Source organism: Coccomyxa subellipsoidea, assembly GCF_000258705.1.
Source record: "Coccomyxa subellipsoidea C-169, whole genome shotgun sequence".
In the NCBI taxonomy this organism is placed as follows: domain Eukaryota; kingdom Viridiplantae; phylum Chlorophyta; class Trebouxiophyceae; family Coccomyxaceae; genus Coccomyxa; species Coccomyxa subellipsoidea.
This window is the reverse complement of record NW_005178024.1, coordinates 836,289-850,952: the sequence shown is the minus strand read 5'-3', so window position 1 is coordinate 850,952 and position 14,664 is coordinate 836,289. Positions and strand designations below refer to the sequence as shown.

The window sequence follows — 14,664 nt, the reverse complement described above, 5'->3', positions numbered from 1 at the left end:
TCCAAGATGTGCAAATGAGCCATTTATTGGCCTTTTTGCAGCCAGATGAGACTGCAGCACAGCTCATAGCTCGTACAAATGTCGACCCAGTAAACACAGGACTCTTTTTCGCAAGTGTGCTTCGACCAGGGCAAGTCTTGGAGATCACTGGACCATCCGGAGCTGCGAAATCAGAAGTCTTGATCCAGGTGCAAGCTAATGCCCAATATGTATTCCAAGCAATCACATAGCATTATGGTATTGATCCCCCATCGCTGCGCAGGTAGCTGCTGCACGCATACTACCAAGGAACTGGAAAGGAGAACAGCTTGGAGGTGAAGGTATGTGATCAATTGGGAGAATAACATGCTGAAATATTTCAAAGTCCGACACTCCACGATCCTTAGCCCTACCGACTTCCATTGATGCAGAGAACGTGGTGCTCTTTGACCTGGACAGAACGTTGGACACCCTTCGTTTATACCAAGTGGTAGCAGGGAGACTGCGGGCCGCTGCGAGCAATCAGCACGTAGGGTGAGAGCACTTTGGAATTCACCATCCACACTGCTCACCAATGATTCCAGACGCTCATGTTCTGTGACACGGGTCCAGGGAAGATGAGGTGATAGCAACTGCAGAGAGGTGCCTCCAGCGCCTCCATGTGGTAAGGGCCTTTCCAACCTGGCAGTAACTCTTCAAGGCAATGTTTCCTTCATCTGTCTCAGCATTGCTTGCAGCCATGCTCAAGGATGCCTCACTGCCCCCCTTCAGGTACTCTGCAGCAGCAGTTTCTCCTTTCTGGCCTCGCTCAGAACCTGCGGTCCCCTCTTGAAGCAGCTGCAGGTAATGACACCCTTTTTATGCCTTCATCTTCACATTGTTTTGTCTCATACGCAGCTGTGCATCCTTGGCCTATGGCCCCCCTCCAGCAGTGTACAGACCCACATCAGGCTTGCTCTGTAGACTTATATCAACACCCTAAGGGCTGGCACATTGAAGGAAGGAAGGTAGGAAATTTGCACATCAGCATTGAAATTCGCAGGAGAGTGGGGGGATGCAGCTGCTGCTGATAGACAATGTGGCTGCCTACTACTGGCTCGACAGAGCCTCACAGCCGTTGCCGGCCTGCGCATTCGACCCCCTGAGGGATGGCCAGACGAGCCTGCAGCAGGCGCATGCATGCATCGCAGCCGAGCTGCAGACGCTCATGAGACAACATCGCTTGGCGGTCATTGCCACAAAGCAGGCTGTGCTGTCTGCCAGCAGCAGTGCCTTTGACAGGTGCGCGCATGCTGCTGCTGAAATTGTCATGAACACTAGAGATGGTCCGCATGGGGCACTTATTGATGGGCTGTTCTCTATCTGTGATTTTGCTGTTGTTCCCAGCTCCCTGGTCCCTACTGTTACAGCTCAGAGTTAAATCTGGGCAGGCCATAACCATGTTGGCCCCATTTTCTCTGGCGTGCCTCTAGATTGGGCGGACAATAAAAAAAAACTGAAATTTTTGTTCTGCTTTTCATATCAGTCTTGTGCTGCTCATATGCTACCTACAGGTATCACAACTCTCAAGCGTAGGCGCAAATTTTGCACTTCAGCCTTAACAAATTTTTGCAGCGTCTGCGGACCATACAACAGTGCACCATTAACACAGCAAGCAGGACACTACCGCAGCATCTATGATTCTTTTTGTTTCTTGCCAGGACGGAGGCAGTTGATATCTGGGCACACAGAGAGTTTCTGCCCAAGGCATGGCAGGAGATCGTCACCATGAGGCTGCTTCTGCGCGGGCCCACAATCACAGAACTTGGGGGAATTGCACCGAGGCCGCCGTTTGCCGTCAAGTGGCAGATGCCTTACGGCGACCGGATTGAGAACTTCCAGGTCACTGAGAGCGCGCTTGTGCCCTGCTGACCACTGTTCAACTACACAGTCCAGTCTCTGGTCAGAACTTGTGGGGATGTATCGTGACATTGATGAGTCATGAGAACGTAGTGCTAGCAGCTGCACATGGTCAAGTAGGATTGAGAGACATGCCGTGCTGCACCGCAACCCAGAGGTAAGTGGTATACTGAGACATCTTGAACGAGAGAACAATCATAAAAAGGTATATGCAACCAGAACCTCCAGAACCTTCTCGGCTAATGTGATAAAGGGGCAGCTGCAAGTAATCCGCGTTCCACAGCAACTCCATGCATGCACCTTTCAGGACATGCAGCCTTAGAATGCAGACCTGACATACATGCACATGCAATAGATGGACCACCAGAGCCTCTTCATCGAACGACTCCCAGCATTGGCACACTCCAGAGCTCCATGAGGTCTGGCGTTGCATGAACAGCTGTGTAGCTCGAGCTCTCCAGAGCAAGAACCTGATCCCTTCTCTGAACTCGAATGGTTTAAATCCCAATTCTTTGCGGGAAAGCACAAGCATCACTTCAGTACCCTCATCCATGAGCATGAAAGATTCTCAGATAAGCCTGCAACCGCCACATGGCAGAATTAGTGATCGCTGCACTGGAGTGGCACCTGGGGGAATTGATTTTCCGCGAAGTACGAGTCTGGCCACTTCGTGAAGTAAGAGTTTACAGAGCAGGAAGTGCCTCGATATGTTGAGCCTCAAAGCGCACTGCGCAGCGAGGCTGCACGACGGTGTTTCTGCGCTGGGTGAGTGCTCGATCAACCAATCCTTCAAATATCTTGGCAATGACGCTAGCCAAGCCCTTCGACATGTGCTTTTTATTTTAGGTCCCGATACGCCTTTGTTATTGTCATTTGTGCTAATTCATAACCAATTGTTTGCCCATTGGCTATACTGTAAACGTTTCGGGGATGGGCACTGATGCGTGAGACATGCGCGGTAACATATTCAATGCGAATTCAAGGTCGTACAAGTACACTATAAGTTTCAGGTCATACTTGATGCATCAGAGCCAGACAAAGCGACATCACCGAAGGCTTGCGGATCAACTTGGGGTTTATCTTTTATCAGGTAACCCATCAGAGAGCGGAAGATTTGAGCAGCGTCGCTGTGGGGTACAGATCAGACGCTTAAGATATGGCAAGGTGCGATTTTTAATCAAAAATGCTTATGCAAAACCCGAACATATCGGTTGCAGGCTGGGTGCGTGCCCCAAGTCAGCACGTTCTCATAAGAATAATGAAGCGGGAGCCACTTGCGCTGAATTTATTACTGCTGTAACTTGATGGTATACTCGTTCATCGTAAAACATATCGTGGGTGTACGTGGAATTGAAGCTGTCCGCGTTTCCGCCGTGACTTTGGCCCTGACGGCACGATGCATGCCTGCAGATCAGCTACCCGAGGGGCCCCATCAACCACAGTCTCAAGTCCCGCGTTATCCTAGCTGCCGCTACGTGGGAGATTGAGGTGGGTCAAGCTCAATTGCTGGTCAGATTTGCCACCTAGAAATGCGGAACCCTAACACCCGTGGGCCTTGATGGGAAGACGTTTGAAGAGCTTCAAATTCTGGATAGCACACTCCCGACACCAACATACCAGTTGAAACGGCCATTTGCAACCGCTATTTGCCGAACCTTAGGCTTCTGCTGGCCCTAGTGCTGACACTGAGATGCTGGGTGCGTTGCGCAGCTGAAACTGCACGCTGACTACACGGGCGAGAGCATTGGAAAACCTGATTTAGAAGTGACCCTTGTGGCAGCGGATGAGGTCCAGGCGAACACGATCGAAGTGAACACATCTGCTTTCAAAGCCAAGTCCTGGACCTTGCCCCACAAAGTTGGTGGCCTCGATCGCAAAGGTGCTTCTCGTCTTCCTGGTCTGCAACCTGTCATAATACTGCATCAGGCGTGAGCCTGAAACGGCCTTGTCCAATCAATTTAAGTGCCAAGACCAGCTGCATGTATGCACGTGCGCCTAGATTCTGAGCTGTTGGAACAGCAAATATCCTGATATGATATACTTGTGATGGAAGAATTTAGATGGATCTGCATGCTGGATAAAGCTGTGCGGCGCTTTAGAACTTCCTCTATATGGCGCAGGAGTCATTCTGACAGGGCAGGCGCCTCTGCCTGATGGCTTTGGGAGTCCAGGTCACTTCCTCCATACACGCATGAACTTGTCCATGCAGTTCAACTCAGGCACTTCAAATTTGTGTGTCCTTTTGCCGCTGAGAGGCAATTCAGAGGCTGCCGCTGCTGGGTGGTTGCTCATGTCCTAGCACTTGGTCAGCGCAATGTGCTGTTTCTAACAGCTCCAGAAATTGCAGTTTCCAGCCTTATGCACTTCCCACCCGGCAGCAGACTGCTAGGCTTGAATGTGCCTGCAGCGGATTTGTGCCTCTTTAATGGCTGCCTGACTCATTAGATGCCCTGCATGTCCACTTTCCAGGGTCACCAGGCCTTTTGCATGCAAGAGAGGTCTTCCAAAAGGTTTGATAAACAAAATCCACTTGAGCAGAGCGGCTATACAACTGAAAGGGCTCAGCATATGCCTGCAGGTGCCTTGATCGTCACCAAGAAACCCGAAGACAGCGAGATCAATCGGCTCTACATTGAAGAGGTACATCACAATAAAAATCACTGTTGCTTCTTACAACCTCACGCAATCCCTACTTTTTGCTGTTTGCTTCAAACTGAAGTCCTATCTTAAAGCAATTGCTTGTCATGCTGGGCATTGACTCTGAGGGCCAGATCCGGGCATCGAATCATTCCCAACTTGGCTCATAGCGTTGTAATACTGAGCAACTGACTGATTCGCCGGCCCAATTTAAAGGAGCACCTGAGAAAATGGGGCCAAAGAAATATGGCCTGCCCAAATCCAAGTCGAGCAGCAAAAACAGGGGCTGGGGTGCTCAAAACATAAAATTCACGGATAGATGAAGAGTAGATAATTAGTATATATTTTCAAGCAAGTGCCTTTTTGCGGACCACTAGTCTACTGAGTGACTAATTGCATGCTGACATGTTTTTCAGCTGCGCGCGTGGCCCCATGGCACGGATCCATCTTCGGGCGTGCAGTTCCTGGCAAATTCCTGGGTGCATGACGCGGCGCCCAACCGCATCTTCTTCAATGGGTCCCCCACTCTGCCCTCCCAGACGCCGCCCGGCCTGCAAGCCCTGCGCCAGAAAGAGCTGCAGAACCTGCGGGTGAGTCACAAACTCGCTGTCTGAGCGTACTGCAGTACTCATTCTAAAACCCACGCCTCCGGCGGTGCGGGAAATCTATTCAGAGCAGCTTTCGGGGGTCTAGCTGACTCCAAAACCACCAATGTCATGCTCCATTGGATTGGGCTTGTCGAGAGCTTTCCGAATCTGGTCTCAAAGTTTTCATAGGGTACATATTAGGAGATAGGATCTTATTTATCCACCCTTCTCGGTCACAACTAATTATTATTTGCGATCTTTTCAATGAGTACCACAGTAAGTGTCTTAAAGCTCAGAAAGAGCTCACAGCCGTCGATGCGCGGATGTTGCGTGTACCATGAATTGAATTTGAATGTGAATTCGAGAACAGAACTTCACCTCTGGGGTCATTCCCACAGACAGAGCACCAGTGATTTGTGGACCCGGAGAGTTGCGTTGCACAGTAAGCACGAAGTTTTATGTACTGATTTAGTAGCAATTTATAAAATAGACATAAATTAGCATTTTACGTAACTGGCTCTCATAGCTGTGCATGCATGCGCAGGGGGATCCGCATGACACTAGCGAGCGAAAGATCCCTGACCGCATCTATGCCTATGATGTGTACGATCCCCTTCAAACTGCATTGACAGACTCCAGCAAAAGCTTATGCACCCTTCATATTGGCATGCCATGTTGTGCAAAATCTGTTCCCAGCTGGCTGCCCGTATACCAAAGGGACCCGTAGCATGAGGAGCTTAAAATTTAGGGTTACATGGTTTAGGAATATACTTGGGGTTGCAAACCTGAAAATTACAGTAACTCGCACCTGCACACAGCGGAACGCAGAGATAAGGGAGACCTGTTGCTAGGACCTTGGTCATGCATGCCGCACAGCCAGACGCACAAGCATTCAGAGTGCAGCCAAATTCTGTCAAATTCTGGCAGTTGCTGTCAGGACTTTCAACTTTGTAATGCACAATATTAAAGTAGTAGCCACTGTTAAGAGCATGAATGCATATCGCCTAGACAAAGAGGTGGCCAGATAGATGCGCAATCGGTGCTTCAGGTACAACGATCTGGGGGGCAAGGACTCTGCCACGAACGCGGCGAATCGGCGGCCAATTTTGGGCAAAGCACGCGGCGGGACTCTGCCTTACCCAAGGCGGCTGCGCACCGGCCGTCAACCCGACAAGAACAACGACGAGCCCGCCCCAAAGGGTGCGTGCAGCGAGTCATCTTATAGCATGTCTGTTTGAATGTCTGCCGTCTGCCCAGTCTGTCCAGTGCTTGCCAGCTGAAGTATCCAAGGACACATGATTTGGAACTGGTTTGCGGCGGAAAATTATGTCATGCAGCAACGCGCTTTGTGCAGCCATTGTGTCTGGCGCATTGGCTTGGCAAGGAAAGGTGGCAGGGCTCACACTTCATTAAAGTGGTTTCAATGCGGCAATTCTTGACACCATTGAAATGTGTGGTGGTCTGTATTGGTTATCATTACAGGGCAGCGAAGACTTTCACACATCCAAAGTTTGCGAAATCCAGAGCGCTATCCTCTAGACTGCAAATCCTCTTGACTTCAGTGTCACTTCCCTTACAGGTCACTAAGGGTGACATCACTAGAATGGCACCGGCCTGACTGCTGCTGTGTTCTTGGCCATTGCAGGCACAGCGTGGTTGCCGCTGGATGAGGTGATGATTACTAATCCAAATTGCAGTGTCCAGCCTTTTGCACTTCCCACCCGGCAGCAAAGTGCTGGGCTTGGATGTGCCTGCAGCAATTCTGTGCCTCTGCAATGCCTGCCTGACTCATTAGCTGCCCTGCATGTCACATTTCAGGGTCACCAAGCCTTTCACATGCGCAAAAGGTCTTTCAAAAAGTTTTGTTCAATCTGCTGAGCAGCCCCTGAGGCTGTTGTGTGTGCGTGCGTGCATGCAGTACTTCTCTGCCTCCAAGCTGGACGAATTCAATGGTGAGCACTTCTGCACACCTCTGCGCACGTTCAAGATAGCCTGCACTCCGGCTGCACAATGCCTAGAACTGGAGATTCGAGATGCAAAGCACTTGCTCTGAAAACCTCTACTGGAGGCAGATTGCATTCCTCCTCTAATGTATCTTGGCAATCCTGTCCGTGAAGTTTTGTGTTCAATGCAGTATCAGCTGGGGGACTCTTTAATGTAAGATCAAGGTCAAGATCAGAACCAAATCGAGGTTCATTTAGAGTTTCCGGGCAAAGGGTGCACTGACTTTAGCTTGCTGGCAGGTGGCACGGTGTACGCTGTGGGCGCGGCAGCTTCCACAGTCATCACGCAGCTGTTTGATGCCAAGCCAGAGATCACCAAATTTGCCGATTTCGCCGCAGTCGATCGCATCTATGCGCGCGGCACGGACAAATCCCCCATCCCAAAAGAAAAGCAGGGTGAGCCAAACTGTCTCATCATATTTGCCATAGGTGTTGCCATAGCTGCCATTCGCCAGGCTTACATTTGCACCAGATCATATGGTGGGGACCAATTATGATCAATTATCATCTGCTTTTTCACAAGTGATTGGTTAGCGAATGTGGGGGAAAGAGGTTGCGGGGTTGCTTCAAGCCAAGAGGCGCATGCACAGACGCTGTGTTTCTGGCATGCAGCCATTATTGACAAGATCGACGACTCACCCTTCGAGTTCTCCAGAGACAAGCTGCGCGATGCTTTCAACAATTTCCCACAGGACCTGCGAAACGTGCGCTCTGCACCTTTTGCCACCTTGTGCCTTTGCATGGCAAAATGAATTGCTAACATGGAACACTGGCACTGACTGGTACTACATTCATTTTTACTTCATTGATTGTATATATACACAAAAACTTTTAGGGGTGTTTTTCAAATTGTGGACAAGGAACAAGCCTGTCCAAAATAAGAACGCGTTCAGGGTTTTAGGATTTCTTTCTCCGAATTGTGTAAAGTTTGATACTGCATCACGCTTGTAACAGCCAAAATGAATAGGTGCGTTGCAGCAATTGCGCGATACTTTCCCTCCATCATGCAAGGCAATTTAAAAACTTCCCACCAATGGCATCATGGCATGCTTGCGTTTTCTGGCGTGCAGATCATCACATCGAGGCTGATAGAGTCTGAGACCAAGCCGGGCCTTGTCGCGCGCGTTCTGGACCAGTTTGGCATCGACAACGCCCTCAAGGAGAAGGTCGAAGACTTCATGGGGTGAGGCGGCTCTCCCCTCAAGAAATTTGCATGCCATACCACGCCAGATTCTGCGCTGAGCTTTACAGACGTTATTGGCAGCTAATACACATTCACCTTGTAGATATCACAGATGTAGCACGAAGATGGGATAAATGTAGCTTCCGTACTATCAGCTGGCGGGTATCTTGTAAACCACGAGGTCCATTGTAAGCCGAATAGCTGTATTGTTGGGAGGATGGGTATCCAGCACAAATTTATGTGTCTTAACGTCAGCACAAGGGACAAATAAAGAGAAAATGTTCTTTGTCGGCTGTCAGGCAGAGTTTAACTAGCAGCCTTCCCTGAATGCGCAGCGCATCATGCCCATGCAGCTTATTTTCATAAATATTGACCAAACTAAAATGCTCTTTTCAGGCGAAGTCTCATGGCCCACTTGTTTGCAGAGGACAGATACCGATGTAATGTTCAGAGTTTAAAATCTCAAAATTGTTTTGCAGGGGCCTCGTGGCGACATGGCCGCTGCCGAAGGTGCGCGATAGGCGGCCGAGGACATGGCAGAGTGACGAGGAGGTGAGTCACCAGCAAACAGGCTTGCACTCCTTCTGTAGCTTTGGGGTCCATTTCTGCTCAGTTGCCATCATTCGAAACATTTGAAATCAATACCCAAGGATATCCATGATGTCTCAAGGGCCTGACATTGTCCCAGCATGCTCTGTCCAGCACACCCGGTGCTTAAGAACTGCTGGTCGCCCAAGTGAACCAAGGCAGAATGCCGGGACAAGCAAGGCAGTGCGACCGCCAACAAGGGAGAAAGCACTGCCATCGCCGTATGCATGCAATGCGCGCAGCACACAAGACAATCATAAAATGATGTGCCTCACGTGGGGCATGTGAGCCTTACGACTCGTTAGGGGTAATCAGGTATCATACCTGTCATACTATGCTAATACCAAATATACTTTTTTATATTCGGGTGGCGCCCTGTGCTGCAGGTTGGTCGCCAGGCGGTGGCCGGGTGCAACCCCTTCACCATCCAGAGGGCTGACAAGGAATTCCTGAGCATCACCAAGATCACAGACACCGATGTGACAGGTAGATTCTCCTCATTCCCAAGTCTTCCTTGGCAGTCAGCCTCTTGTTGTGCACGTTACTATCCATGCCAAGTTGTTGTATGATGTTCGGATTGATTGGGGGCCAACCCGGCCCTCCAGTAGCTAGTTCAAATCAGGAATTTTTCTGCGACAAATACTGGCCCATGAATCCTCAGCCCCCATTTCAAAGTCAAGAGTCGCCCATTCAGCCCGGAGATGTTCTCTACCTGCAAATATGAGCAGATCTACCCCTCACTGGCACCATATTCTTGGCCTTGTCATGGTAGCCTGCGAAGCGCAGCCATAAATTTTGTGGATTGTGAATAGTCAAGAAGCCGGTGTGATTGGCTCTTTGCAGGGCTGTTGGACGGTCTGACACTGGAGGAGGCTGCGGCGGAGGGGCGCCTGTTCTGGCAGAACTACTACGATGTGCTGGCCGACCAGGTTGCACCCAAGGTGGGAAGCTTTGCATTTCTGCGCAACAAAGACACAGCCCCTCTGCCATTAAGCTTTGGCGCACTTGCAAAATCGCGCAGACTGCTAATGCATCTGGTGACAGCTCTCACAGAGCCATCCCCTGATGAACAACGAGATTGAGGGAAGCAGGCTGTGGTACCTGATTACTAGATATATTTTGTGCATTTGCAGGTGAAGGATTTTGCGAAGGGTGGCCACCAGTATGCTGGGAGGGGCCTCTTCTTCAAGAAGTATGCCACAATTCTCACCTCTGCACCGCAGATTTATTTGTAGCATGCCTGTCAGCAACATTGCTTTGCGCCTCACACAACTATATGTTAGAAAGCAACAACGCCAGAAGTACTGGTCACTTCTCTCCCGTATTCGCTCATAATTATTATTAGTATTATTACACGCTTTTCCTGCCAAGAGGCATCCTGCAGACAAGCTGCAGTCAAAGGCTGCCACAATCCTACCCCTTGTTGGACTCGCCAGATCCAAGCAAGACCCAATCAACCGTGGGCACGGTGCTCAGTATTTGTACCACCCCCCGCCAGTCGCTCATACCAGGCAACAAACCAAGCACGCTGGCTGCATCACCGGTTGATTTCTTCAGGCCGACCCTCCAATGCTCTGTTGAGATTGCATGTGTTTTCTGTCTTGTTGCAGCAAGGACACTGGCGCGCTGCCCATCGTGGCAATTGAGCTGCGCGAGCCAAACACCAATGACTTCCGCATCTTCACTCCCAACAATGTGCGCCTGGAGGTCTGGCAGGTGCGCATGCTGAACCCATGATTGTCCTCTATAAACAATGTCTGGGGCTGCTCTAGTACTTTAATAGTAAAACGGAGATGCATTGCTGTCACTGGTGCCTGACAAGTGAGGGAAGCGACTGGAAGACTACAACACTGCCAGCAGCCAGCAAACAGGTAATGGGGCAAGCCAAGTGAATACAAATGGCAGATCGAGTTGAGGTCAATTGCTCATTGTGTGCGTTATGGGCCGCATCACCTGTCCAATTCTGCTGCATAAAACAGTATTGTCCTCTAAGCGAAGGGGGAAGCCAGTGAAATTGCTGCTCAGTGTGCTGTCATGCTGCAGCTAGCCAAGGCGGTGTACTCGACCCTGGACGCGGCGTCTCATCAGCTGGTGTCCCACTTCGGCGAGACCCACGCGGTCATGGAACCCTTCGCCATCGCCACTCGCCGCCAGCTCAGCGCCATGCACCCAGTAAGACAGCGTTCCCTCTTTTACCAGCTCGGAACTTATAATATTGGCGTGTGATGACAGCCCAAAATGGCGCGATCAAGGCTTGAAGAACAGCTCCTGCACTCGTGCTTCCTAGGATTTCAACCCCTGCCTTGATGAGTTGCGACAGGATGCAGGGCTCATCTGGATCTTCCCACCTCTTTTCTCTCAGAACTCAAAGTGACTGAGTAGCCCTTAGGCCCGGACAGGATTAACTTCAAGCGTGTCTGCCTTGCATGTCATGCCCTAGGTTGCCCCACTTAAGAGGTCATCTGAGGCCTTGGGGTCCAAAAGAATACATACACAAGAATTACAGGACACCCTCGGACACAACCTGCGCCAGAGGCTAAGAAATTAAGTTTTGGGCATGTGATTGGCAGGTGTACCAGCTGATCCTGCCCCACTTCCGCTACACCTTCAACATCAACAGCAGCGCGCGGGGCAATCTCATCAATGCAAAAGGAGTGGTGGAATCGGTGCGATGCATCCCTACACGCCTTGTGTGCATATCTCAATACAACATCTTTGGTTTTCAAGGGACCTAACCCCCTGGTAAATCTGAAAGGAGACCCTTAGCCGCTGTAATCCTTATCCTCTTGAGACGCTGTCATCAATATTACATCAGCGCATTGCTGGTGGCATGCACTTCCATTGGCGCAAAGCTGTTTGCAGTACATGAAAGTAAAACAGAGTGATGGCTCTGAGGAGATATCATCAGGCTTCTGAATGAGCAACAGTGCTGATGGGGAGTGCATGGAATTGTGGTGCAGGTCTTCACTCCCGGGCCTCTGTCGATGGAACTGTCTGCGCGCGTGTATGGGGACATTTGGAAGTTTGAGGAACAAAGCCTCCCAGGAGACCTGATTGCCAGGTGTGACAGCCCGCACACTTGACCGGTGTTGCTTTATCCTTCACCCACTTTCAAAGTTATAGCAATTCTTACCCTTCATGCATAATCATAATCTGGAAAGGCATGTTTGCAACAATTATAATACTAAAATACTAAAGAATTTCGTAATTTTTTGCAGGGGCATTGCCAAGCGCGAGGAGGGCAAGCTGGTCCTGCTGCTGGATGACTACCCCTTTGCTGAGGACGGCCTGCTGGTCTGGAATGCTCTGGAGGAGTACTTCACAGGTTACATCAATCTCTACTACAGCGACAGCGGCACGGATGGCAAACAAAAGGCATGAGCCTGACCTCCTGCATGGCAAACATGTCTTGCAGAGTTCCCTCTGTCCTAACAAATATAAATGGAGAATCTGCAAAGGCATAAATGAGATAGTCCTGTGTGTTTGCAGATGTAGCTTGCTCAATCTTTGAGCAGATATTGCTAATTGCTTTGCTGAGGCACCAGGGCCTCATGCATGCATGCATGCATGCATGACTTGAGCATGCGACATGCATTGTGAGCCAGCAGGGCCCAACAAAATCTGCAAGGCCTCCCTGCTGGTGTTTTTGTTCGAGAGGTGCAAGAGATTATCAGAGAATCAATAACAACTTGTTAACAAGAGTTCTATTGTTTACCCCTGAAGTGGTGCTCATGCATGGGCGAGTGCAAGCAGGTGACTGATGACGTGGAGCTGACAGCCTGGTACAAGGAGGCGCGGGAAGAGGGCCACCCCGACAAGAAGGAGGGCTGGATCGAGCTGACTGACACTGCAAGCCTGGTGGAGATCCTGGCCACCATCGCCTGGATTGGGTGAGGTCCCTGTGCATTGCACAACCTGCACAAGGAGACTAGAGATGGAGAAAAGAAACTTAGGGATGGTCCGATTCTCTATTTTTCACCTTTAACAATTCATGGAGTTGGCCCTGTACGAGGGCACTTGTTTTATCGCATACAATCTGTCTATCTTTCATGATGTTGTGAATCTCATGCTCTTTTGAGGTCCACAGACTCTCGTTGAGCATCTTGACTTGGATTTCAATTATTCGAACATTGAAATCCTGACGCCCCAGTTTTGCGAGCACCTCTTCAGTGGTTGGTGTACAGTACTTGCTGCACTGTGTCACCTGTCGTTGGACACTCTTGCTGACTTTAATACACTGGCTTTGCAGTAATACTGCATTCAAGCGAAGAATACTTATTTTGACTGAGATATCCTGGCTGTGCCTGCACAGGTCAGGTCACCATGCAGCTGTGAACTTTGACCAGTACATGTACTACGGATACATGCCCAACAAGCCTTCCTTCGTCTCCCACGCAATCCCCTTGCCAGACTCTCCTGAGGAGAAGGTGAAAGCCAGGATCAACACAACCTGCCATTCACTTAAATTGTCCAGTCCATTCTGCTTGATAATCTGCCTCCAAAGAGCAAAACTATGCCAGCCCTAGCAGTACTGCAATTGCTGACACTTGAGTGCGCACAGCATTGCGGTACAAATGATCAGGTCTGAATTTCTCTGCAATGACCATTTATATTAATCAGAACTCAAATGACTGCGGTAAACCTTTGCTTGCCTTCTGCATGTACCTGCTATGCATGCGCATGCTGTGATGGGCAGCCCCACATAAAGGTCTTCTGGTTACTGAAGGCCAGAGAGTTACAATGACCGCTTTCTGACCTGCATCTGCAGGCCCTCCTGGACGACTTTGAATTTGAATTCCTGCGCACTCTGAGCGACCCAATCCGCGCGGTCCAGACCATGCTGCTGGTCAAGCTGCTGTCCAACCACTCCCAAGACGAGGAGTACCTGGCTGGGCCCGAAAATGAATGGATCACGGTGCTTGTTCAGCTCCCTTATTAAAATCCTCAAAAATTCCTTTTTTTTTCCTGTTGTTGATGTCCCTGCAGCAGTGCCTACCTCATTGTCAGCTCCTGTTTTGTCTGATAAGAAACTGCACGCTTGTGAGCGTAGTGAGGGTGCTTGCTGGCAAGTGGAAGCGCTCTGCTGGGGCCTTCAACCAGGCCATTTATGTCCCGTTCTTTCCTAGATACTAATTATTTAGGTTCAGGATTAATAAAGGTCCTTGCACAGCCATGAGAGGGTGATGTTGCTGTATCGACAGGACCCAAAGGCGGTGGCCCTGAGGAAGAAGTTTGAGGATGCGATGGCGGCTGCGGAGCAGCTGATGATTAAGCGCAACTCCGACCCCGAGAGCCGGGCGCGCCACAGCCCGGCCGGCGTACCGTACCGGCTGATGTACCCTTCCGTCCAGACCGATCCACCCACCCCGGGAAACCAGGGCATGACCGGCTGCGGCATTCCGTACGTCCTTCCTTTGCACCAATTCCTCTAACTTACTGTTGGTTGCTGTATGTGTTATGTTCAGGAGATGCTTCAATGCTCAGTCCATGCACATCCAGGCTTGCATGCAATCCTGAGTTCAGGCCCTCATGATCCTGTAGCACCCAAGAGTCAAGGAAAGACGGATGATTCAAGTGGGGTCAGTAGGTTGAAGTGCGCAGTAACATCCGTGATTATATTGAAATTGGAGATTTTTGTGTGTTGCAGGTACAGCGTCTCCATCTAACGAATGAGCCGCTTGACCACATGATCAATGGGACCGGTTCTATGTTGCGCACAACTCAACCCCTGGCACAGGAAGCCAGAGGTTGCAGTGGTGCTGTCAAGTGCTCTAATTTCAACATTGCT

General features: G+C 50.1%; 1 protein-coding gene across 1 annotated transcript; it reads left to right on the top strand.

Annotated features, from left to right (window-relative positions):
- Nucleotides 1-13: 13 nt before the first annotated feature.
- Nucleotides 14-14,542, top strand: COCSUDRAFT_67878 (Lipoxigenase; the record flags this gene model as incomplete). The annotated part of the gene is made up of 33 exons (XM_005643886.1): nt 14-188; nt 263-320; nt 411-513; nt 592-643; nt 751-822; nt 1,022-1,260; nt 1,680-1,860; nt 3,289-3,366; nt 3,589-3,757; nt 3,999-4,049; nt 4,457-4,518; nt 4,932-5,105; nt 5,647-5,705; nt 6,151-6,302; nt 6,748-6,773; nt 7,021-7,054; nt 7,346-7,501; nt 7,718-7,809; nt 8,176-8,288; nt 8,768-8,840; nt 9,263-9,362; nt 9,720-9,817; nt 10,010-10,068; nt 10,487-10,592; nt 10,920-11,048; nt 11,447-11,542; nt 11,837-11,937; nt 12,095-12,170; nt 12,630-12,766; nt 13,189-13,303; nt 13,645-13,791; nt 14,078-14,277; nt 14,524-14,542. Coding segments are annotated over 33 exons (3,502 nt in total), but the record flags the coding sequence as incomplete, so codon positions are not given.
- Nucleotides 14,543-14,664: the final 122 nt, after the last annotated feature.